We start from the raw sequence: 26,924 nt of genomic DNA, 5'->3' as shown, positions 1-26,924 counted from the left end.
TTCTGTCTTAGCAGCTGGGTTCTCCTATCTACTGTATTTAGTCTATTGTGATATCACATATCATGTCACCTCTGGAAAACTCCATTGTAAATCTGTGAGAGAATTAGAGTGAGAAAGGAAAATAGCACCTGAGCATTTACTGTGAAAATAATTTTGACCTTGTCACCCCTGAGAAGGTTTAGGACAAGTCCGTGGGTTCTGGGTCATATCTTGAGAACTGATGTTCTAAAGTTTACAATATGCATTTTTAAACTTGTTGCAGTATATGTTTAAACAGTATTATTCCATTTTAGTTATGACCCTTAGAATAATATATTTCCATTTCGGCTCTCCAACATTTGTGCTATTATGACCACATAATTTACTTCTATTTTTACTATGAACTCCACAATAATTTTTTATTATTTCACTTTACACAACCGTCTTTTAAAGAAACTTAAAAATTAGAAAAGAGTATCTTTTATATTAGCACACATACCATTTCTGGCACTTTATTTCTTTGTGTAGATCCAAGTCTCCATCTGGTACAGTTTCTTTTTGCCTGAAGAATTTCTTTTAACAATTCTTTTAGTGCAGTTCTGCTGATGATGAATAATCTTGGCTTTTATTTTTATGAAAAAATTTTATTCCACCTTCATCTTTGAAGGAGGAATTCACTGGACACAAAAATTTTGGGGTTTTCTTCCCCCCCCCCCCCCCGCCATTTAAAGATGTTGTTTGATTGTCTTCTGGCATGCATAGATTTTGACAAGAATTCTGCACGAATTCTAACCATTGTTCCTTTCTATGTAATGTGTCTTTTTGCTCTGATTTTAAGTTTTTCTCTTTATTGCTGATTTTCAGCAATTTGATTATGATGATCCTTGAGGTGATGGTGGTGGTAGTAGTGTGTGCACGTGTGTGTGTATGTGTGTGTGCTTACCCTTTTGGAGTGTTTGGAGCTTCTTAGACCTAAGGATTTATAGTTTTCATCAAATTTGGAAAATATGCAGCCATTATTCAAATATTTTATCTCCCTCTCCTTTCTATACGACACTCCAAATACGTGATGTTTGTTACTTGATATTGTGCCTATAACTGAGGCTTTTCTCTTTTTTTTTTTCTCAGTTAGACAAAGTCTGTGCTTTGGTAGAGCATTTTTTTTTTTTAAGATTTTATTTATTTATTTGACAGAGAGAGAGAGACAGCGAGAGGGAACACAAGCAGGGGGAGTGGGAAAGAGAGAAGCAGGCTTCCCGCCGAGCAGGGAGCCCGATGCGGGGCTCGATCCCAGAACTCTGGGACCATGACCTGAGCTGAAGGCAGTCGCTTAACCAACTGAGCCACCCAGGTGCCCCGAAAGTCTGTGCTTTGGTTTGTTTAGATTTTAACTCACTAATCTTTATTTCTCCAGTGTCTACTCTGCTGTTAATCCCATCTAGTGAAATTGTTCAAGTATATACTGTATAAGTATATGTTGTATACTTGAAGTTATTTTTTATTTTTATTCCTGAAGTTACATTTGGTTCTTTTTTAAAGATTCTGTTCTTGTTTTATGTTCATTATGTTCTTGTTTTCCTTTAAATACTTGTATATTGTTTGCTTGTTCTATCAAATCTTTCCTGGTAATTTTGTCTGAATGCTGTTTTGGACAATAGGGAATTTTGGACAAAATTACCTTTGTCTGGTAATTTTGATTGAATGCTGGACATTGTGATAGTACATATTTGAATGTCTTGATGTTGTCAGGCAATTAAATTACTTGTGGATTAATTGGATCTCTTTGTGCCTCTTTTTAAGCTTTGCTGGAATGAATCTTTAGTACTTTCACTCCAGAGATAGGTCAGCCTTGTCTCTAATGTGTGACTTCTCTGGGGTCTCCACAGAATGCTCTAGGTGATCACCAACAACTCTCCACTCTGACGTGGTCTGAGTTCAAAATGTCTCTCCATCTTCTGTGAGCTCTAGAAATTGTTCAGCTGACAACCCTGCCATCATTCTTTGCCAAAGTTCATGCAATGTCCCTTGATGTATGTGTATCCTATTGCTTAGCAAAGACACAAGTGGACCCCTATATAGACTTAGGGAGCTCTTTTTCTACATTGCTTGCATTATTCTGGAATCCTGCTTCACAACTTCCAGCTGTCTCAGCTTCCCAAAATTCTGATCTCCTCCTCAACTCACAAAGTTGCCAGGATCTGTTCAGTTTTCATCTGTTTTTCCCGTAATCTGGAAATTGCCTCCAGGTAGAATGCCAGGACAATCAGAGGGCTTGCCTTATTTGTTTCTCTTTTCTCAGAGATCAGAGTCTTGTGCTCCCTATTGTCCAAAACAGGCATTTCATATATTTTGTCTAGTGTTTTAGATGTAAGAGTCTAAGTCTAGTTTTTATTACTCTATCATGGTTGGAATCACAAGTCTATTTTGAATTTTTAAGTATTTCTTAGGCCATGACACTCTCAGTTTCCTTGACCAACAATGACCCAGAATATAAGATGTTGCCATGCTATTGTTTTTTAATCCATCTTCCTGAATGACTTATAAGATGGCTGGCTGGAGCTAGAACTTCCATTGTGTAACTGCATAGAATATTTTGTCTTGTGTAGAATATTGTATTTCCATGTGAAACTTACTGCCACACACGAGGAGCTCTTCATCTGTGAACTTTAAACAATGGAGCTTTATGCTTAGATTCCAGATTTTAAATTATATCCCCATCCCTAATTAAAAAGCATATCACTGGAAAGTTTTGTAAACTATATTGAATTTCTCAATCCATATGTCTCCTCTGGCTTATGAGCCTCTGCATTGCACAAATCACCACTCATAGTAGATGACTCATGGTTTGAAAAACATGGGTTTAGATGGCTCAAGACTTCAACATAATAGGTGTTGAGTAAACATATGTGGTAATTCTACACTTGGAATTCCTTGGTTGAAGGACCAAGTAAATTGCTAGCTTTTATTGTCAAGAATTAAGAAAATCCAAGTAAGAGTGGCCCAAAGCCCACTTGAAGTTTCTTGCTGAAAGAAAACTGACAAGATTATTTCTAGATTTGACTGGAGAAGAGGTTAGAACTGAAATTAGCCATGAGGACCCTAAGGCCTCAGGTTGCTTTGAATTTTCTTTTTTGAAAAACATTGTTTAACTTCCAAACTGAGGGGAAGAACTGCAAGTGATTATTAAGGTTTCTTTTTCACCACCATACTCATAAGCTTGGCCAATACAAGGTATCTGGGGACTGAGGGAGGGAAGAATTAGGAAAAGGTCAGGGAGCTAGGGTTGTGTGGGCCACCACAATTGCATGGGCAACTATTTCACCACATGTGGAATGAGTGTTTCAATTTGACCACAATTCTACAAATAGATTATTTTGTGGTTTGGGGACCAAAGGCCTTAAGACATAGCTATTTAAATAATCATTGAATGATTTTTTTTTTTCCTGAGATGGTTATAGAATTGGATCTGATTTATTTTTCCTTTTCAGTAAATGAGTCCATAGACATTAACCCCCAAACAGAATGATGTTTACATGCTGAAAAGTATGTCAATCAGCTGTGGTCTGGGCTAATAATAACCAAAAGTTCTAGACAATAGAATACTTTTCAACTGGTAAAAAGAATGAAGTGGATCTATATGTTCTAACAGGGGGAGAGGTCAGAAATATTTTAAAAAATGTGTGTTCTAGGGCGCCTGGGTGGCTCAGTCGGTTAAGCGTCTGCCTTTGGCTCAGGTCATGATCCCAGCGTCCTGGGATCAAGCCCCGCATCAGGCTTCCTGCTCCTTGGGAGCCTGCTTCTCCCTCTGCCTCTCTCTCTCTCTCTCTGTCCCTCATGAATAAATAAATAAAATCTTAAAAAAAAAAGAAAAAAATAATACATATAATGATTAATAATGTATAATAATATATACATATAATGATTAATAATGATAAATAATACATATAATGATTAAGATAATTCAATATTTGTATTTAAAAAGCTCTGTTCATATGTATAAATTGTATATAAGTAGATGCATTTTTAAGGTAGCTTTAAAAATGATACATATGTTGGTATATAATAGGAAAATCTGGAAAGAAACAGCTATTAATGAACTACTCAATGTTCAAAGTGTTCCCTTTTGGGGGAGGGATGGATATTTATCTTTTATTTTATATACTCTTTTGAATTAGTAGTTTAAAAAGCTCACATTTATTGAACGTTTATTTTGAGCCCAGAACTGTGATAAGCATTTCAAGTGCTTAGCATTGTCTTGCTTACTCTCATAACTGCTCTAGAGTGTCTGTATCCGAGGTGCCTAGAGGTGGGAAGTTGCCAGGAGAAGGGAGCCAGGTATTTGCCTTGAGCTATGTTTGCACACCAAGCACACTATTGTTATCCAGGTTTTGTGCTCATTTAGGATGACTTGGTAGGGGAAATGCTGCCAAGTAACATCCTGCTGGTAATACCTCTCATAATAATCCAGAGAAGTAAGTACTACTATTATTCCCATTTTAGAGATGAGGAAATTGAGGTATGGATAGCTTAAGTAATTTGCCCAATGCCTCACAGCTAGTAAATAGCAGAGCCAAGATTTGAGTCCCTGTTAAAATGCATACTTCAGGCTCTTAATTTAGATTTGTTACAAGATAATAATAACTTAAATTTAAATCATAATTTAAAAAAATTTCAGAAATTCAAGTGGCCAATCCAAAAAAAAAGTAGTTTTTAATATATTCTAGAAACAGAGATGGGAAAAAATATTTTTGGAACATATTATCACTGGTAAGGGTGGATATCAAATTAGAACAAATACCTAATATGTTAGGGAGTACTGCTACTAAAAGTCAAATGTGGCTTTTATTTGTAAATTTTCACCAAAGATTAATTTATGTGACTGTCTGTTTTTACATCCTCCCCCCCTTTTAAACAGGAGAGATTTACAAATAGCGTTTGAGCATCATGGAGCCTTTAGGTTCTACGTTAACGGCAACTTATGCCCACCCTAGACCAACACCGACCAACTTTCTACCAGCCATCAGTACTATGGCATCAAGCTATAGGGACCGCTTCCCCCACTACAATTTAACCCATACCTTGAGCCTTCCTTGGAGACCAAGTACATACTACAAAGTAGCCTCCAACTTGCCGACCTTGGGTCCGTACTGCACCAGATCTCAGAAGGTGTGTGAGAGTACCATGCTTCCCTTTGTTTCCAATAGAACCACTCTCTTCACAAGGTATACTCCTGATGATTGGTACAGGTCCAATTTAACCAACTATCTAGAATCCAACACTTCCCGACATAATTCAGAGAGACTAAGGGTAGATACATCTCGCTTGATTCAAGACAAATATCAGCAAACAAGAAAAACTCAAGCAGACTCCACCCAAAATTTGGGAGAACGAGTCAATGACATAGGATTTTGGAAATCTGAAATCACTCATGAGTTGGATGCAATGATTGGAGAGACAAATGAACTCACTGATGTTAAGAAAAAATTGGAGAGGGCTTTGATGGAGACAGAAGCCCCTCTTCAGGTAAATATAAGACCTTATAATAAAAGACACTACATATTTGTATGATTATAATCCACTAAGTGAATTACTGTGGTTATTCTCTGCCAAATTATGCTTCACTTCACCTATAGAAGCCAACGTCCTATCAGTCCATCTACAACTACTTTCAGTAGTTGGTAAAACCATGACCAGTTTTACACATCCTAGAGAACAACTATTTAAGTAGAATGAATTCTGAATGCAAAGCAAAGGAGGTTAAGTAGAGAGACACCCTCAGGGTCCACAGTGTTTTATGGTAAGAATGCCATCTACCCATTTATTAAATAGGCTACCTGGGCATTGCTGTCGCTGGATTATTGTATATAATATTTGAAGGAAAAAAGTACTATTCTTTTAATCTGTGTCATGAAATGCCTCCTGTGCATATGTTATGATTCCTTTTTAGGGCACAGTGAAATGATCAATGAGACCATCTTAGGAGATGGGGTGAGTTTGATTGAATAGAGAAATGCGCCTGAGGTTAAGCCAGTTGTTATGGTCATGGAGGCAGCATTTTAGTTTGTTGCTGGCCTCTGGCTACTGCTCACCCACCAAGTGTGTGATTGGGGGAGGGGGCTCCAACCCCATTCTACCCACCACCATTGAAAGAAGACATTCCGTAATTTGAAGATGCACAAATTACAGAAATCAGGAAGTGTATATATACTGATGAGGCAAACACCATTTTTCTTCATGTTTGTATGACTTACTTCCCAGGTGATAAGCATTTGCAGTAGGTCTTTATTATGACATCTGTAGCAGAAGAGTTTAGAGAATTAAGGAGCTAGAAGTCTAGTGGGTTGAAGAGTCTGTTGGAGACCCCTGAACGTTGTTATTTCTTATTGCACACTCCCACCCCGTCCCCCCACCAAACACAAGCACACAAAAATACACACAACCTCCAGAAATCCTAAGAAAGGATTTCTCAAATGATGTCCTTTTAAATTAACTTATCATTAGATGTTTTTCAGGATCGGAAGCCCTTCCATACTTTCTTTGTGCTCTGGCTCATTTTGAGGTTTCCTGGTCTATTCTGCACCCCACCTTACCCACTCCACTCTAGAGTATCCTTAAAATGATAGCCACTTGCCCTCTGAATTTCCAGAGGACATCCAGTTTCTTCCTTTCAGTACTCCTCTCAGTGATATGGGTCTAATTTGTATTTTTTTCTGCAATTCTTGTCCAAATGTTCCTCTGTGTTCGAACATTTACTATCAGCACAGTGTAGGAAGGTCCTGATTAAAATTAGAATTAGTCACATAACCAGAAACATCTCAAAAGGGAAAATCCAGATGATCAACTAATATAAGAAAAGAAGTTAAAATTCCCTAATAAAAATGCAAATTAAATCAATGAAGTATCCATCTTTGGCCTATCATATTTGCAACAGTGGAAACTGATGACATCTAGAATTGGCCAAAGTGAAGAAGATGGATACTTTTCTATGTTGCAGGTAAGATGAGTAGAATCCTACTAGACTTGGGTTAGTAGAAACTTACAAAAAGCAGATTAGTAATATACATGAAAATAATCAGAGTTCCCCTCAACCCATTAATTCATTTTCTAGTAAATGAAAATATACATTCATTCAAAGATTTTGTTCAACAATATGATGTCCACATTACAGTGTACATACTATTATATTTTATGCCGAAAACATTAACATTATACAGTCATTCCATGTCATGAAATAGTCTTTGAAAAAAGTGTTTTAACATTTGCATAATGTTCTTTCATACATAATTTATTGTTAGCAATCCAAGCTGTTTTCCACTCGAGTCATTAGCATACTTTGTCTCAAAGAATATTTTATGACCGGGGCCTACCATTTAATGTCAATCCTAAAAAGCATAATATAAAATTGTAAGGACAAACTGTGATAGGAATATGGCTAAATCATTTTCTACTTTTCTACATTTTTTCTCTTTAATGGATAAGGCACATTATTTTTGTAATTAGGAAAACAATAAATGGTACTTAAAATAATCACTTGGATTTTTGGCTACACAAATATTTTGGCCTCTTTAAAGATAATAATTTGTTTCTTCCTCACTCATCTCAATAGAAAATATTTGGAAATAATGTTTCAGGATATTATTTCTGTAGCAGAAATTAATGCTAAGTAATTTTCTCCGATGTTAATTTGTAGGAATCAAGTAGATGCCATATGCTTGATTTTGTCACCTTTCCAAATTAGAATTTTTTTCCAAATCACTTTGAAGAGTGAACTCTACCTTTTAACTAGCAATAAGGATTTACTTAGTTGTTATGGTGGGTCTCATGCTAGATTTCCCGCAAAATGGCTTGAAAAGTTGGTAAGTTGGTATTGGGAGTATCTATTGACTTGTTTTAGAACCAAATCCTTAGAGCTGCTCATCGCTGATTTTAGTTACTTTGTATTAGTGCTTTCCATTATTTGTGTATCTGTAGGTAGCCAGAGAATGTCTATTTCATCGAGAGAAGAGAATGGGGATTGATCTAGTTCACGATGAGGTGGAAGCCGAACTGTTGACGGTAAGTACAGTCAATAGCAAGAAATGTAGTTGCAAACATGTGCTTAATGTGTAGAAACAAAAATTATGTTATATGAAGCCATTTATAAATAAGTTATAGTATCAAATGTTTATAGCATTTGGAAAAGATTTTTTTTGTTGTTGTTATAAAAGTAATAGATGTTCATTGAGAGAATTCAAAAGATACAGACTAGGATAAAGAAAGATAAAAATCATCTGAAGCTCAGTTGGACAGAAATCACTGTTAATTTTGGAGAATTTCAGTTTATTCAGAGAATTTCAGAGAATTTCTTTTTATTAATCATACTTAGACACCATCCAACTAAAAGACACACAAACATGTCTTCAAGATTAGAATTATACTGTATACATAATTTGAATAGTGCTTTTTTTGATGGATAAATGCTTAACGATGTTTATTCTTAAATATGGTTGTAGGGAAGGCAGCACCATTCTTTTTAAAGACTTAATTTTTTTAGAGCAGTTTTAGGTTCACAGCAAAACTGAGGGTAAGGCATAGAGATTTCCCATACAGCCCCTGCTAGGGCCCAGCTTCCCCCATTACCAACATCCCCCACCAGAGTGGTACATTTGTCACCATTGATGAACCTACATTGATACATCATTGTCATCCAAAGTCTGGAATACCCTTAGGGTTCACTCTTGGTGGTGCAGATTTTATGGGTTTGGACAAAGGTATAATGACATATCCATCATTGTAGTATACAGAGTATTTTCACTTCCCTAAGAATCCTGTGTGTGCTGCCTATTCATCCTTCCCCTCTAAAAGTGCTTTATTCATTTAAGAATTGTGTTGGGGTAATTTTCCTATAGCATTAGATATACTTCTATGTGTATATGTATGATATGCATGATTTTAATGGTTACACTGTGTTCCACAATGTGAAGGTGCTACCATTAAAAAAAAAAAAAAATCAATTCTTTCTTTTTGAATAGTTAAGTTGTTTCCCTATCTCAGTCCCCCTTTGGTTTTCTTGCTATTATAATAACACAGCTGTGTACAAAAATATTATTATTGATAACTGTATGTATTTCTGATTATTTCCTTAGAATACTTTTCAAGAAATGTAATGGGTGGGTCAAAAGGCAGATGCTTTTGGGAAGTTTTGCTCTATAGCCAAATTGTCATCCAGAAGCTGAGAGTCATATGCGCACTACTATGCTCATTCTCCTGCTAGGCTCCCTTCCATGTCCACCGATTAAATGTGACTTAGGTCTAAGTTCTCTGGCCTTCACTTGCCAGACTTATTCCCACAAGATCTGTGCCATTCCTTAAGATTTCATCCGCTTCATGCTTTGGCCTTCCTAATCTCTTTTTCAGGCCAGACACTCTATTGTGCATTAATTCTGTGTCCCTAAGTCCCTGTCAAATGAATTTATGTTGGTAAGCCTTCTACCCCTCCCCGCTTTTTTGGTTCATATTCATGAAGCCTGAAAGTGTACTTTCCTTCTACCCCGATGCCTTCCACCTTCCCCTTCCTACTGATGGTACCAAGGTTCTCCTGTCACTTGTGGCATGGCTTGCTGACTATCTTCACCCTTTGTAATCAGTTTCCAGCTCCTGTAAAATTGTTCCTCTCCTTTCCATTCTGTTCTCTCTTACCATTGTTCAAAACCATCCTTTCCTCCTTCAGAACTGGTTAATGCGAAATCCCCAAATATCTTCCCTTCACTTGGATCTGTACTACCATTACCACCAGTGGTTCGAGCCGCTAAAAACTCTTCCTTGACTCCCTAATTTCTATGACCTTCCATTGTCTGCCTCTCACTCCTTCTCAGTCCCATTTCCTACTCTGACTTGCTGAATTTCTGCAGCAGGAAATCAATTCACTATCCTTGAACCAGCATGGCTGGGTCCCACCTGTTTGCCTTTCTGTGATTGGTTCTTGGTTAAAAAAAAAAAAAAAAGAATCCTTGGTAAGAAAGTAAATGTGATGAGCTAGCAAGTTGGTCATCAGTAATATTATCTTCATTAATCATCAGGGTCCCTTTTAACATTGCATTAAATTATTTATTTATTTATTTATTTTTAAAGATTTTATTTATTTATTCATGAGAGACAGAGAGAGAGAGAGAGACAGAGGCAGAGGTAGAAGCAGGCTCCCCGCGGAGCAGGGAGCCCGATGCGAGACTCGATCCAGGGACTCCAGGATCATGACCTGAGCCGAAGGCAGTCGCTTAACCAACTGAGCCACCCAGGCGCCCCTGCATTAAATTATTTTTAGTGACCTATTGCATTATGGATGATAAGCAGTTTTTTTTTTTTTTAATTTGCTCTTTGCTTTCCTCTACTGCGTGATTCTCTGAAAGAAATATGCATGGAAATAATAAATTCAGGAAAGTTTTGGCCACTACAAAGAGGCTATGCAATCTATTTTGTAAAAGCCACAGTACCTATTGCTGCCACATGAGTGATTAGGAACAAGATCCCAAATCAAGTAGCTTTATGTGGATGGGTTGATGCTCTGCTGTTTCTTCCTTCCCTGCCTCTGATGAATCGCCCATCTTGAAATAATCTGTAATCTACTTTGTCATTCTAAAGGGGGAAGAATTTACCAGCAAATACCCTTTGGCCTCTCCTTCTCACTGATCCTGAGATGTTTTGTATCAAGTAAATTATACATCAGTTCTAACAATTCTTAACTTCATCAGAATATCTCTTGGTATTTACAAGGCTTTTTCTTTTTTTTAAACTTTACTACTTTTAGTGTATTATTCTAGCTCTCAAACCTGGCTACACCTTAGAATCACTTGAAGAAGGTTTTAAAAACATCAATGACTGGGTCCCACACCCAGAAATTCTGATTCAAATCTGGAGTGGGGACTAGGCATTGGTATTAAAAATATTCCCCAGATAATTTTAATGAACAGCCAGAGTTCAGAACCACTATAAAATATTGTTGATAGGAATTAATGAAGACCTAAATGAGTGGACATATGTGCATGTATTGGGAGACTTAAATAGTGTTAAGGTGGCTGTACTTCTCAACATGGACCATAGATTCAACAGAATCCTTGTCAAAATCCCAGCTGACTTCTTTGTAAAAACTGACAAGCTGATCCTGAAATTCACATGGAAATTCAAGGGATTCAGAATAGCCAAAATAATATTGAAAAAGGGCGCCTGGGTGGCTCAGTTGGTTAAGCGACTGCCTTCGGCTCAGGTCATGATCCTGGAGTCCCGGGATCGAGTCCCGCATCGGGCTCCCTGCTTGGCAGGGAGTCTGCTTCTCTCTCTGACCCTCTCCCCTCTCGTGCTCTCTGTCTCTCATTCTCTCTCTCAAATAAATAAATAAAATCTTAAAAAAAAAATATTGAAAAAGAAGAAATTCAGAGGACCCACACTTCTTGATTTAAAAACTTACTACAAAGTTACAATACATGAGACAATAAAGATAGACATATAGATCAATGGAATAGAATTTGAGAATCCAGAAATAAACCCTCCCTTTTACAATCAATTCGTCTTCAACAAGGGTGCCAAGATGATCAATGGGAAAGGAATACTCTCATGAACAAATGGTGATTGGAGAGTTGGATGTCTGTGTGCAAAAGACTGAAGTTGGACTTTTACATCACACCATATATAAAAAATTGAATAAAAGTGGATCAAAGACTTAAATGTAAGAGCTACAATTGTAAAACTCTTAGAAAAAACATAGGCATAAATATTTGTGACACAGGAGTAGGCAACCATTTCTTAAATCTGACACCAAAAGCACAAACCGCACACAACATAAGAAAAAAGAGATAAACTGATCATCACCAAATGACAAACTTGGCTGCTTCAAAGAACATCACCAACAAAGTGAAAAGAAAATCCATAGAATGGAAGAAAATCTTCTCAAATCATACATCTGATAAAGGACTTGTATCCATAATATATAAAGAACTCTTGAAATTAAAGCTAAAAAAACCCCAAATAACCCAACTCAAAATAGGCAAAGGATTTGAACAGAGAGTTCTCCAAAATGAATATACACATGGCTGATAAGAACAGTAAAAAATGCTCATCATTAGTTCATCAGGGAAATGCAAATAAAACCACAATGAAATACCACCTCACACCCCTTAGAATGGCTATACTTAGAAACACAGATAATAGCAAGTGTTGGTGGGAATGTGCCGGTTGGGATGTAAAGGATGCACCTGCTTTGGAAAATGGTTAAATATAGAGTAGCCATATGATTCAGTAGTTCTACTCCTATGTATCTGCCCAAGAGTAAGTACATACCTACACAAGAACTTGTACATGAATGTTTATAGCAGCATTATTCATAACAGCCATTTAGAAACAACACAAATGTCCATCAGCTGATCAGTGACATATAAAATGTGGTGTAGCCATACGGTAGAATGTTATTTAGCCATAAAAAGTGCTAAAACATTCTACTACATGGATGATCCTTGAAAATTTATGCTAAGTGAAGCAGTCAGGCACAAAGGATGGCACATTGCAGGATTCCATTTCCATGAAATGTCCAGATTAGGGAAATCTATAGAGACTGAGTAGATTAGTGGCAGCCTCAGAGAAACAGGCTCAGGAGATTGGAAACGGGGTGACAGTGAAAGGGTATGTTGTTTCTTTGGGAGGTAATGAGGATGTTCTACAATTGGTTCTGGTGATGGTTACATAACTCTGAATATACTGAAAACCATTGAATTGTACAGTCAAATACGTGAGCTCTATTGTACATGAATTATATCTCAATAAATCTATTTTTTAAACAACCACCACCACTGCTTTAGGGGCTTAATATTTTCTAGACCAGTAGCAGAGGTTACTTTATCTCAAAATAACTAAATCTGCAGTTAAAGTAATGGTTTGTCAACTGAGGGGTGCCTTGATCATTGCCAATTAATTCAAGTAATGAGTGTATCCTTAGCTTACTCAAAGTAGTGATATTAGCATATCTTTTAACCAACACTGGTCTAATTTTTTTGAATAACTAAATAAACATTGGCAAAGAAAAGAAGTAGCCTTAAAAGGCCTGCTTTTGAAGAAGGTGGCCACATTGAAATATTTTCTCATGAATTCTGTTGACTTTTACATTCAATCAGTGATATTCACCAAATTCTTATAGAATGGCTTCTCTTGGGGGATTGATCAGGGTACCATCTTTTTGGTCCTCCTAGACTAGGCTAACTCCTTGAACTTTTTAAAGCCAAATGAACCTTGAGTACAGATTAATAGATAAATTAACAGTGGGAGACAATTCCAAAGGTAGGCATTCCCTATTTCCATGAACCCTTCTGCCTCCAACCGTCTGATATTTATCATACGACATTATTTAAATTCAAATATAGAAATTATTGTTGAAGAATATTTTTTATAACAAGAGTCTCATTAAATGCATTTTTTTTCCCATTAAAGTCCCGGACATTCCCACTACATGCCTTGTGTATACATAGTATAAAAGCTCACTAGGATTTTGGGTGTTAAATAGTATTTTCTTTTTTTTTTTATTCTTATGTTAATCCCCATACATTACATCATTAGTTTTAGATGTAGTGTTCCATGATTCATTGTTTGTGCATAACACCCAGTGCTCCATGCAGAACGTGCCCTCCTCAATACCCATCACCAGGCTAACCCATCCTCCCACCCCCCCTCCCCTCTAGAACCCTCAGTTTGTTTTTCAGAGTCCATCGTTTCTCATGGTTCGTCTACCCCTCTGATTTCCCCCCCTTCATTCTTCCCCTCCTGCTATCTTCTTCTTTTTTTTTTTCTTAACATATATTGCATTATTTGTTTCAGAGGTACAGATCTGAGATTCAACAGTCTTGCACAATTCATAGCGCTTACCAGAGCACATACCCTCCCCAGTGTCTTATCACCCAGCCACCCCATCCCTCCCACCCCACCCCCCACCCCAGCAACCCTCAGTTTGTTTCCTGCGATTAAGAATTCCTCATATCAGTGAGGTCATATGATACATGTCTTTCTCTGTTTGACTTATTTCGCTCAACATAATACTCTCCAGTTCCATCCACGTCGTTGTAAATGGCAAGATCTCATTCCTTTTGATGGCTGCATAATATTCCATTGTATATATATACCACATCTTCTTTATCCATTCATCTGTCGATGGACATCTTGGCTCTTTCCACAGTTTGGCTATTGTGGACATTGCTGCTATAAACATCGGGGTGCACGTACCCTTTCAGATCCCTACTTTTGTATCTTTGGGGTAAATACCCAGTAGTGCGATTGCTGGATCATATGGTAGCTCTATTTTCAACTTTTTGAGGAACCTCCATACTGTTTTCCAGAGTGGCTGCACCAGCTTGCATTCCCACCAACAGTGTAGGAGGGTTCCCCTTTGGAGAAGGCCTTTAAAATCAAATGAACAAAGTAGAGACCAAAAGGGGATATTTAATAAATTTGACATCAAAGAAATCATGTATGTCTAAATATCAAACTCACTATGCAAAAATAAAAGGCAAAGGACAAACTGGTTAAAAATATACATATACTTTTATATTATATATATTTATGCTTACATTTATGACATTTATGGTGGGAAAAGATCAAATTTTAAATGTAAGAATACTTATAAATTAATAAAAAAAAAACAACAGAAAAAGTGCAGAAGCAGGTAATTCGCAAAAGAAGAAAGTTGAATGATGAACAAATACATAGTTAAAATATCAACCTGCAGTTAGCCCAGTAATGGGTATTAAGGAGGTCACATATTGCATGGAGCACTGGGTGTTACATGCAAACAATGAATCATGGAACACTATCAAAAACTGATGATGTACTGTATGGTGACTAACATAACATAATAAAACAAAATTAAAAAAAAAAGAAAAAAATCAATTTGCAAATTTCACCAGGTTTGTTGTTTGGGGGAGGGTCCTATCACACTGACAGAAATGGAGAGGATTTGGTAGTGACCGCTTTGTAGGTGAGGAGAGGAAGCGTACTCTCGTTTATTGTTGTAAATGGGTACAACTTCTTGGAAGGGCAATTGGTTGTATTTGTCAAAACCTTGAAAAAAGGCATACCCCTTTGGTGGTGTCTCAGCATTTACTGAGGTTGTTCATCATGGTACAGTTTAATGTCATGGGAAAATGTTCACGTTTAGAATGTAAAGGTGGGGGGCACCTGGGTGGCTCAGTTGGTTAAACATCCCACTCTTGATCTCAGCTCAGGTCATGATCTCAGGGTCATGAGATGGAGCCAACAGGGGCTTGCACTCAGCAGGGAGTCTGTTTGAGATTCTCTTTCTCCCTTTCCCTCTGCCCCTGCCCCTGCTCTCTCTAAATACATAAATAAAATCTTAAAAAAATAAATGAAAAGGCAGGCCACAAAACAATACACATAGGGTGATCCCTCTGTGCTTGAAAAAGTGAAAACAGTGACCATGTGCGCTTTTTAAATGTCTTCTCGGCGCTATTTTGAATTTCTAGACTTTCTAATGTGAATATGAATTTCAGAGGGCAGCGAGAAATGTTTACTTTTTTTTTTTTTAAGATTTTATTTATTCATCTGAGACACAGAGATACAGAGAGAGAGAGAGAGCATGAGCAGGGAGAGAAGCAGAGGGAGAAGGAGAAGCAGACTCCCCGCTGAGCAGGGAGCCCGATGCGGGGCTCGATCCCAGGACCCTGGGATCATGACCTGAGCCGAAGGCAGATGCTTAACCATCTGAGCCACCCAGGTGCCCCTAGAAATGTTTACTTAATACGTCTCTGATACAGCACATGCTGTGTAATAGCGTATATATCCTGGAGGCATCAGAATGCCATGTGTGTGGTCAAGTAGAGCAGTGTACAGAGGTGTTTGTCTGAGCGTATTTAGGAGCTGAGCTGCAGGGTACAGGCAATGGAGGGAGGGCTGGCCTCCCGGTGTGGAAGTCAAGTTTCTATTTGGACCAAAGAGCTGGGTCTATTGAGGTTATATGCACTGCCAGAGGGAGGTCCCTTTTTGGCTGCCCCTTTCCCTCCCCAGTTTACTTTGTCTTGGAAGAATAGTTATTATAAAAGAAGCCTGCATTAAGTTCAACCTTGCACATCACCAGAACTTATTTATTAACTTATTGTTATATTGTTTTAGTTACGGGCCAGAGATAAAAACAAAGACAAATCCTACAGTTTTACTCCTGTCCCAAATTGTTACATAATATAATTTTCCTGTGACCCTATAAAGGGGTGAACCTCAGTTTAATGTTTAGATTGCAGGACCATGAGGGCATAAAGGTAAATAAGTGGGTGTAAAAATTGTTTTCTTGTTTCACTTGACAATTTTTTTCCAGGAAGAGTTTTCCTTTGTTGATGTTTTGTTACATTGTTGACTTTGGATGTTATACCCATTGATGAAAACATTAATGTGTTTTTTTTTTCCAATTGAGTAGGAAGTTGATATTATTCTGTGTTGTCAAGAAAGGATGAAGCTGCATTTGGATAAGGCCATTGCTCAACTTGCGTAAGACCTTTAACTCTATATACAATTTAAAATCTATCTCAAAACTATGCTTTCGTGCCTCCCATTCAAATTTCTCTTAGCTTCTTATGTAAGGATTTCTTATATATGGATACACACACACTCACACACACACATGTGCACATATACATTTTTATTTGGAGGTTGAGATGAGTACTTGGAGTGCTTGCTTTAAATTTATAGCTAAAGAAATAATTTTGAGGAGCGTCTGGGTGGCTCAGTCGGTTAAGCATCAGACTCTTGGTTTCAGCTCAGGTCATGATCTCAGCGTTGTGAGATTGAGCTCTGTGTGGGGCTTTGTGCTCAGCATGAGTCTGCTTGAGATTCCCTCCCCCTCTGCCTCTCCCCAAACTTGCACGTGCAGGCACATGCTCTCTCTCTCTCAAATATATAAATAAAATCTTAAAAAAATAATTTTGAGATGCTAAAGAAAGGATTTCTGCCCTACCTTGGAATATGGCTAAGATTTCTTTTAACTCAAAAGACTTTCATTCTTTTTTTTTTTTTTAAGATTTTATTTATTTATTTGAGAGAGAGAGAATGAGAGAGAACACATGAGAGGGGATAGGGTCAGAGGGCAAAGCAGACTCCCTGCCGAGCAGGGAGCCCGATGCGGGACTCGATCCAGGGACTCCAGGATCATGATCTGAGCCGAAGGCAGTCGCTTAACCAACTGAGCCACCCAGGCGCCCAAGACTTTCATTCTTTGAGGAGAGATTGACTTATATATATTCAGCCCAGCAGCCGGGTAAGTAATGAATTGTGGCTCACTTTTATGATTATTTCCATAGCTCCTTAAAGACTCAGCCTTCTCTGATTTCCCAGGGACCCTTGTACCTGCTCCCTGGTGCTCTGGTTATACCCCCTTGCAGCACTGTAATCGTTCACCCATCCTACTCTCTCCCAGAACACAAATCCCTCTTTTCTTGGCAATAGTAGATAGTAGGTACTTAATATTTATGGTGGGGATTGGGGCGGGGGAGAATAATAATCAAAAGAAGGTCTTAAGCAACAATAACAACCATCAGCATAGAAAACACATTGGTTGAGCCTCTTCCCTAACATGACCAGAAAGATGAATGTTCATCTGGTTATGGCCATGGAAAACAGCATCGAATATGTCACCCAAAGGAAAGGATGCTTCTGCTTATACTGACCTTGTCAAGGATAAGGTGTGAGACCCTGAAAAGAATACGTGTTTTGGAGGTATCAGTTCTGCTTGTTTGTTTGCCCACTGTGCCCATCAGGATTGATGCTCCACAGGTTGGTGAGGTTTAGATGGTTGGTTGTTTGCCCACTGTGCCCATCAGGATTGATGCTCCACAGGTTGGTGAGGTTTAGGTGGCTGGGATCTCTCCCTCGCTGTGATTGGAAGTGTTCTTTAGTCTAGAAATGTTGAGGATGGATAGAAGATGAGTTAAGGATGACTTACTACACATGGTTTCGTTAACTATACTGTTTACCTGAGCTATAAATACAAAGCAGTGCAGTTCTGATATTACTTTTTGGCTTCTGCTCCCTAGAAATCATAGAACCACAGTTTAGCGTCGTTCACAGAATGGTGCCTGTTCTGTTTTCTCCGGGTCCAGTTCCCAATCCTATTTTCTTTTATAATCTAAAATCTGCAGCTCATCCTCCACGTTCTTCACTCTTCTTGCCCAGATTGTTCCACAGCCACATCTTCATATCAGTCTCTGCTACAAACCGCCTCATTTTCCCAGCCCTGTTCAGGTCTTTGCAGAAAGTTCTGGCTCCATGTATGCACTTGTGTGGAACCTTTGTTGGTGATCCTTTAAAGACCTTGCTTTTCATTTAATACGCAGTGGATAAAATGCCTACCTCATTTCCTGGGATGGTTTCTCCAGGGTTTATGGAAGCCTTAACGTGGTCATTGGGCTTGGTCCAGTGAAGGCGATGCGAGGAGGGTTTTTCAACTCTATTTGCTTTGGAACACCCAACAAAGGCCTGAGTTTGGATCTCAGTTGAAAATGGAATGTCACTAGGCACCAACATGGCAGCCAAGGTTCTTCCCATCTTGGGCTATAGGACAGGTGGATGGGGTGCTGCCTCAAGCACCTTCCTTAAGGAGGTTCTGAGGTTAGGTCAGAGGAGGTCAAGGGTGTGTCAGCCCAAGAGAGGAAGGGTATGGGACATCTTGGTCCCAGACCACAAATGAGAAAGGCCTTTAATCCCAGAGTTGCAACACAATAACCTGAGATGGGAGATTGAACACAGAAATATCAAGGGGAGGCAGCTCTCTCACCTTTCATCTCTTGCACGTGTTTTAGAATTCACAAAAGTGTTTCAGGATCAAAATGCAGGTTACTGGCATGTTGCTACCCTCATTTCTATTTCACACAAAAAGAAGAGCTCTGATAAGTGACTTACCTAAAGGTACAAGCTAAGCTAAGGGGAAGCTGCAGCTGGAATTATCTATTCCATTCAACGGTGGCTTTACCAAGTGGCTCCTGTATGCCAAGAACATTTTGGATGCCAGGAACACCAAAATGATGATCATCTGGTTGTCCTGCTTTTTCAAATACTATCTATATGCTAATGATCCCCCAATTTTTATTTCCATCCCAGACCTCTCTCCCAAATTCCAACAACCTCCTTGGTATCTGCACTTGGATGTTTAATGGACGCTCAAGCTCAGTGTATTGGCTGAACTTCTGTCTTCTCCCCAGCCTACTCTCCCACCGTTGTTGATGGAATTCTGCTATTCCAATTACTCAGCTTCACCTCTCCCCTACCCCTTCATGTTTAATCTCCTAGGGGAGTCTCTTGGCTCTTTTTAAAACATACTGAGAATCTGAACACTTGTCACCTCCTTCACTGCTACCCCCTTGGTCCAAGCCACTATCTCTCACCTGGGTAACTGTACCTATCTGTTAATGGGTCTCCCTGCCCCCTACAATCTGTTCTAAACCCAGCACCAAATGGTCCTTTAAAATTGTAAGTCAGTGGTCTCTCATTTCACTTGGAGGAAAACTTGACTCCTTCCAATGTCCTCCAACGAGGCCCTGAGTGATCTGCTTCTTCCTTCTGCAAGTTTTTGCTCAAACATTACCTCCTCAAGGAGTCCTACTCTGACCATCTTATTTAAATCATCATTCACACTCGTTTCCTTTTTTCTGCTTTGTTTTCTGCACTGTTCTAACAAACTACATGATTTGCTTATTCATTAGGGGTATTGCCTCTCTCCTCCCTCTAGAATGTACACTTCTTGAGAGAAGAGATGTTTGCTTTGTCCATTGATGCATTCAGGCTTGAACAGTGCTTGACAGGTAGTAGACACTCAGTAATTACTTGTTGAATCAACCACTGCATGAGTAAAGACATGGCTCACCTGTCACCCACCCCATGGGTCTATCTCCTTGGTAGTGAGCTGCCGGGTCTCTTCTCTGTTTGGCAGGGCAGGGAACACCATGTATCTCAGCCTCTTCCTTCCCAGGAGGGTGGCTACTGGAGCAGATGAGCCTGGGGGCCCCCAATTCTTGATCTCCTTTCAATCACTCTGTCTCTGGCCTCAGAGCTCAATATCGATGCTTGGTTTCTATCTCCTGGCAAACTTCTTAGGCCTCACGTGACCACAAACTGAGGTCACTTATGGAAGGAGGGAGGCTGGCTATAAATGTCTATTAGCCTATAGAACTTCTTGGGGAATTGCACTCAAAGAATGGAGGAATTAGGGTATAGAAGAGGAAAAAGAAGAAGGAAATAGAGGCACAGATGTGGACAGATTACTTTAAACCAGGGTCCTGTCTGGAGCAATGTTTGTGTTAGGAAGACAGGTCCCAGCCCTGGGGCTCCAGATACCTGCCTTCTGTTTATCTATACCTTTTCCCCCCCAAGCTCCACCACACACCATGGGAGGGGAAGTGTGGACAGGGTTCTAATTACTCACTTGTATGGACATCTCCAGGGAAGGCTCTTTTTAATTGGGAAGCTGGACATTGTGTGAAAGAGGAGCGACCCAGACAGCAGTAGTGGGTGGGTCCCAGCACAGAAGAGCCAATTACTCTTCCTCATATCAAATTGTTTCCTAAGCCTGAAGCTCTATTTCCCCACTCTGTGTTACAGAGCTAACAGAGCTTCCCAGCACGAGCTGGAGAAGGACCTGAGTGATAAACAGGCGGCTTTCCGAATTGATGATAAGTGCCACCATCTGCGAAACACATCGGATGGCGTCAGCTACTTTCGTGGCGTGGAGAGGGTTGATGCGACGTAAGTCAGGCATGAACCACTTCTATGATTTCAATGTCATTTAATTCATTCTCTCCCCCTTCAAAATGATGCAGCTTACAGATTAAAATGGAAAACATGGGAAGATGTGGGGAAGATAAAAGACACACCCTGCTTTGGATGAGTCTTCAGTAAGCATGTGTATTCCTGTCAGGCCTTGACACTTGCCTCTTCTATTGTTTTGTAAAAGAATATTTGTTGTTTACACTTATTGTGGTGAGCACTGAGTAATGTATAGAATTGTCGAATCACTGTGTTGTACACCTGAAAGTAATAGGACATTGTAAGTCAACCATACCTCAAAAAGCTCAAAAAGAGTGATTTGTTGTTTGTATTTCTAACTATGAAAATAACAGCTACTTGAAGCAGAAAAACCTAGACAACACAGATAAGCATAAAGAAAATAAAGTGTTGCCAATGTGTTGGATGCCCTGGATTCTGCGGGGTACAAGCTGAAAAACAACTTCACATTTTATTACCACTGCTTGGGGGTTTTTATTGTTATGTTAATCACCATACATTACATCATCAGTTTTAGATGTAGTGTTCCATGATTCGTTGTTTGCGTATAACACCCAGTGCTCCACGCAGAACGTGCCCTCTTTAATACCCATCACCAGGCTAACCCATCCTCCCACCCCCCTCCCCTCTAGAACCCTCAGTTTGTTTTTCAGAGTCCATCATCTCTCATGGTTCGTCTCCCCCTCCATTTTCCCCCCCTTCATTCTTCCCCTCCTGCTATCTTCTTCTTTTTTTTTTCTTAACATATATTGCATTATTTGTTTCAGAGGTACAGATCTGAGATTCAACAGTCTTGCACAATTCACAGCGCTCACCATAGCACATACCCTCCCCAGTGTCTATCATGCAGCCACTCCATCCTTCCCACCCCCCACCACTCCAGCAACCCTCAGTTTGTTTCCTGCGATTAAGAATTCCTCATATCAGTGAGGTCATATGATACATGTCTTTCTCTGATTGACTTATTTCGCTCAGCATTAACACTCTCCAGTTCTATCCACGTCGTTGCAAATGGCAAGATCTCATTCCTTTTGATGGCTGCATAATATTCCATTGTATATATACACCACATCTTCTTTTTTTTATTATTATTATTTTTGTTTTGTTTTGTTTTGTTTTTGTATTTTTTTTATTCTTATATTAATCCCCATACATTACATCATTAGTTTTAGATGCAGTGTTCCATGATTCATTGTTTGTGCATAACACCCAGTGCTCCATGCAGAATGTGCCCTCCTCAATACCCACCACCAGGCTAACCCATCCTCCCACCCACCTCCCCTCTAGAACCCTCAGTTTGTTTTTCAGAGTCCATCGTCTCTCATGGTTCGTCTACCCCTCTGATTTCCCCCCCTTCATTCTTCCCCTTCTGCTACCTCCTTCTTCTTCTTTTTTTTTTTTCTTAACATATATTGCATTATTTGTTTCAGAGGTACAGATCTGTGATTCAACAGTCTTGCACAATTCACAGCGCTTACCAGAGCACATACCCTCCCCAGTGTCTATCACCCAGTCACCCTCTCCCTCCCACCCCACCCCCCACTCCAGCAACCCTCAGTTTGTTTCCTGCGATTAAGAATTCCTCATATCAGTGATACACCACATCTTCTTTATCCATTCATCTGTCGATGGACATCTTGGCTCTTTCCACAGTTTGGCTATGTACCACTGCTTGTTAAACTGGCTTCACCAATGGTTTCTTTGCCACGTCCCTGGATGCAGTCTTGGGTTCTTGGTGTTTTTCTAGCCATTCCCTTAAAAAAAAAAATCAACCTGACAGATTGAGGTGAAATTCACCTACGCTAAAATGCATTTGGTCTAAGCGTATACATTTTGGTGAGTTTTGACAAATTTCTATGCCTATGTAACCATGACCATGGTTGAGATGAAGACTATTTTTGTCACCTCAAAGAGTTCCCTTGTTCTCCTTCCCATGCTTATGCCCCCTCCCCTTTTAAGGTAACCCCCACATGGATTCTCTTTTGTGGGGCTGGTCACCCCCAAAGCAACCCCATCTCTTAGCATTCCTGTAATAGTGCAGCAGGTGCCAACTTTGATTTTTAGATTCTTCAGGTGTGAATCAGATTCAGACTCTATGTCCTAAGTGGTCCTCTTGAAATGCCTCTTACTTGGTTTGAGGTGAGCCGGAATCATCTTCCTCTTTTCCTTCTGGGGCGGGGAATGTGCTGTGATCAAGCCACACACACTGAGCACCTTGCCGTCCATCAAGGGCCTTCTCTATTTCCAGCATGAATTTTTAGCCATCCTTCATGGAATGTCAGGGTATGGAGCATGTAGGGTGTTATTTTGGGTCACTGTGGCATGAGCTAACACCTCTTGTCAACAGTAAGAGTCTTATTTGATATCCCATTATATCAACAAGCAAAGAAATGCCACCTGTAAACCCACCATGCCCAATGTTAACTGTTAGTCCTTCTAATATTGTTCCACACACGTAGGTAGAGATTTATATTTTTAAAGAATGGCATTACACACATGCTGTTTATATAGTCTGTCTGACTTCTCATTTCATGATATATCAAAAACATTGTGAAAAAATTCTGCAACATAAGTTTGCATGCTATATGGATTACTTATTTAAATGTACCATAATTCACTCAACTTTTTCTTTACTTTTGGACACTTAGACTGTTGTCAGTTTTTTAAGGATAGTCATAAATATTGATGAAAATTAATATCCTCACATATACACTTTTGGGTGCATCATTTCCTTATGTTAAATTTCTTTTTTTTTTTTTGAAGATTTTATTTATTTATTTGACAGAGAGAGAGATAGCGAGAGCAGGAACACAAGCAGGGGGAGTGGGAGAGGGAGAAGCAGGCCTCCCGCTGAGCAGGGAGCCCGATGTGGGGCTCAATCTCAGGACCCTGGGATCATGACCTGAGCTGAAGGCAGACGCTTAACGACTGAGCCACCCAGGCGCCCCCCTTATGTTAAATTTCTATATCGCTTGCTTTGGCAGCACATACACTAACATTGGAATGATGCAGAGAAGATGAGCATGGGTCTTGGGCAAGGATGTCACACAAATTCACGAAGCACTCCTTATTTTTCGTCCTAGAGATGTAAAGTAGAGCTTCGTGACTATAGTTAACGATACTGCATTGTATGTTTTGGAAAGTTATTAAGAGAGTAGAACATAACAGTTTTCATCCAAAGAAAAAAATAATTGTAACTATGTATGGTGATGGATGTTAACGAAATTTATTGTGACAATCAATTCGCAATGTAGACATGTATCAAATTATTATGTTGTGCACCTACCTGAAAATAATGCAATGTTATATGCCAATTATATCTCAGTAAAAATTTCCATAAGTGGAATTTCTGGGTTATACACATTTGATAGGGTCTTGGTGTATGTTGTCTTCTAGCATGGTTCTACCAATTCAACATTTCTGCCTGCAGGATTTGAGAGTAATCTTTTAAAAACAGGCTCACCAGAAAATTATCATTCTCTTCAGTCTTTGCTATTCTGATGAAGGGTTATTAGTATGTTGCTGTTTTCGTTAGTACTCCTTTGATTACTCCTGAGGTTGGATATTTTCTCACATGCTTATCGGGCCAGTGAGACACATTTCTTATGAGCCCAAAATACCCATATCCTTCACCCATTCCCCGCTCCTGCCCCCCCTCCCTGCTGATTGGCAGAGGACTTAGTGTATGCTCTGGATTTACAGAAACTAAGCAGAAAAATAAGGAACAATTAAGAAACGTTTTAAATAAGCTTTCCTCTGATGTTTACACTTTATATAATAAACCAGGATTCAGTGATGGGGGTTTCCCCTTTCACAAAATGAATGATCGCTTACAGTCTGTCTAGGCTGATTCATCATTGTCACCATTGTATGGTTCTACTTTTTTTTCCCAGGGTCTCAGTGCCCGAATCCTGGGCCAAATTTACAGATGACAATATTCTCAGTTCCCAAAGTGAACGAGCAGCCTCTGCCAAGCTAAGAGACGACATTCAAAACCTCTTGGTTGTGACTGCCAATGAGATGTGGAATCAATTCAACAAAGTGAACTTGTCTTTCACCAATCGCATTGCTGAGACTGCAGATGCTAAAAATAAGATTCAGATTCACTTAGCGAAGGTAAATCAAGTGCCAGTGGTACCCCTTAGCCGACCTGGATAGATAGAGCAGGGGGCTCTGGGACCACAAATCTCTCACCACTCCTGGAGAGACACCATAAGACGCATGAACTCCTGACCATATAGACTAAGAAAAATTAAAAACAGTACAAAGCACACCATTTATTTTATCCAGGTAGGCAGGTGTCAAAATGAAATTGGAATCCACTGGTTTTTGGAATACAAAGAGTGCACTATGCACTGAAAGGTTCCTAGTATTTAATAGAAACAAAAATATTATGATTAAAGTTTAATGAATCACTGCATGTAACTAGGAAGTGAATTTATTATTAGAACATATGGTAGGAATGTTTTCTGTTAAATTACTTCAGGACCTTTCTCTGGAATACAAAACCAAATACAGGAAACTATTAGGTAGTTCAAAGTGTTTCTGATATTGAACTTTTTAAAGTGCTCTAAGCATAAGCATTTTACAATGACAATAAAATGAAGGATTTAAGCAGAATTTGAGTGTTTCAGGATAAAACAAGGAGCTCTTTCTTTATTTAGCATTGGTCTTGGAGCTCGTATTATTTCTGTGGATTATGCTGCCAATAGGTTTTCATTTCTTATTTTAAGAACCTGACACAGTCGGCCATGTGTGCTGGAAGGCAGTATTATCCAGTTGAGGGTGCCATGTTTTCTCAGACTGCAGCAATTTAACTTCCTTTTTCATGGTGTCTTCTTTGAGCAACAAATACTTATTGGACAACAGAGAGAAGAGCAGAGAGAAGTATAATATGCAGTTTTGGTCCCAGGAAGCTTGTATTTGTGAAGATGTGCATACGTAGGACAAGCTCATGAACAATTAGTAACTACAATAGAAAATTACAGATTGCGGTTGCCAGATAACAGATGCAGAAGGTGTTGTTGGGGTTTGGAGAAAGAGGTGAACATTCGGGGCGGGGGGACGAGATCTCGAACGAAGCCTCAGGAGGTAGCCAGTCAGAGGTTGAGTTCGGATCTGTAAATGGAGGGCATGTGTCCTGGGAGAGAAGCTTGCAAAGGCAGCCTGGAGCCAAGCTGTAGAGGACATTGATGGGAAGGTATCCACTGGGCAGTATGAAGCTATTCTAAAGGCTTCTAGAAGGCTGCCCTGATGGAGTCCCTTTGTTCAACAAATTTTTATTTACTTCTGCATTAGTTCCCTGGGGCTATCCAAACAAAGCACTATAGATTGGGTGGCATAAACAACAAAAGTCATTTTTTTCCCCCCCACAATTCTGGAAGCTAGAAGTCCAAGATCAAGGTGTCAGCAGGGTTGGTCTCTTCTGAGGTCTATCTCGTTGGCTTGAGATGGCCATCTCCCTTTGTCTTCACTTGCTCTTCCCTCCATGCATGCCTGCATCCTAATCTCCCCTTCTTATAAGGACACCAGTCCTATCGCACTAGGACGTACCCTAATGATCTCATTTTAGCATAATTACCTCTCTCAAAGGCTCCATCTCCAAATGCAATCATATTCTAAGATACTGGGGCGGGGGGTTAGGACTTCAACACAGGAACTTTCCTGGGGGTAGGGAGGGGATAGCATTCAGGCCAGCACAGCTACATTGGAGGTACTGTGCTGGGTGCTTTGGGGTATGCACACATGAACAACACACGGGCCCTGCCATCTTGTATTTTAGAGCGAGACAAGACATGAAAGTAGAAAGGACCAGAAAGGTGCAGAAAGAACTCCTAGGAGCTGCAGATAAAACGTTAAGTTTAGCAGAAGAGTTATTTCCACTGGGGAGAGATAGGAATGGCTTCGGGAGCAGGGAGCCCCTGAGGGTGGCTTCGGGGATAGGAACAGTGCAATGATCTTCAACAGGTTGTTGAAGGCTTGGGAGGGAGGTCAAAGCTCAAGTGACAGATTTCAGGGCTCCTGGATTATGCAAGTGCTGAATCCATGAGGTTACAGGAGAGCTCTGAAGGAGAGAAAGGACGGAGCAGAGAAGTGGCCCAAGACAGAGCCTTGTGCTGGGAAGTGGTGAGGAGCAGCTACAGAGAGAGGCAAGG

The 26,924-nt window shown here is 39.6% G+C and overlaps 1 protein-coding gene and 1 non-coding gene across 2 annotated transcripts in view; both read left to right on the top strand.

Annotated features, from left to right (window-relative positions):
* Nucleotides 1–4,923: 4,923 nt before the first annotated feature.
* TEKT3 (tektin 3) overlaps nucleotides 4,924–26,924 on the top strand; it is a 31,980-nt gene continuing 9,979 nt past the window's right edge. Inside the window, exons 1-5 of the mRNA XM_021694786.1 lie at nucleotides 4,924–5,502; nucleotides 7,951–8,034; nucleotides 16,415–16,485; nucleotides 20,587–20,730; nucleotides 24,663–24,885. Coding sequence (XP_021550461.1) covers nucleotides 4,924–5,502; nucleotides 7,951–8,034; nucleotides 16,415–16,485; nucleotides 20,587–20,730; nucleotides 24,663–24,885 — 1,101 coding nt within the window. The remainder of the gene's footprint in view (nucleotides 5,503–7,950; nucleotides 8,035–16,414; nucleotides 16,486–20,586; nucleotides 20,731–24,662; nucleotides 24,886–26,924) is intronic.
* Nucleotides 23,742–23,844, top strand: LOC123326838. Its single transcript, XR_006541368.1, has one exon. It is a non-coding gene; the product is annotated as a U6 spliceosomal RNA (small nuclear RNA).

Source organism: Neomonachus schauinslandi, chromosome 15 (assembly GCF_002201575.2).
Source record: "Neomonachus schauinslandi chromosome 15, ASM220157v2, whole genome shotgun sequence".
Lineage (NCBI taxonomy): Eukaryota > Metazoa > Chordata > Mammalia > Carnivora > Phocidae > Neomonachus > Neomonachus schauinslandi.
The sequence above is the reverse complement of the archived record's forward strand: the minus strand, read 5'-3'. Positions and strand labels throughout refer to the sequence as shown.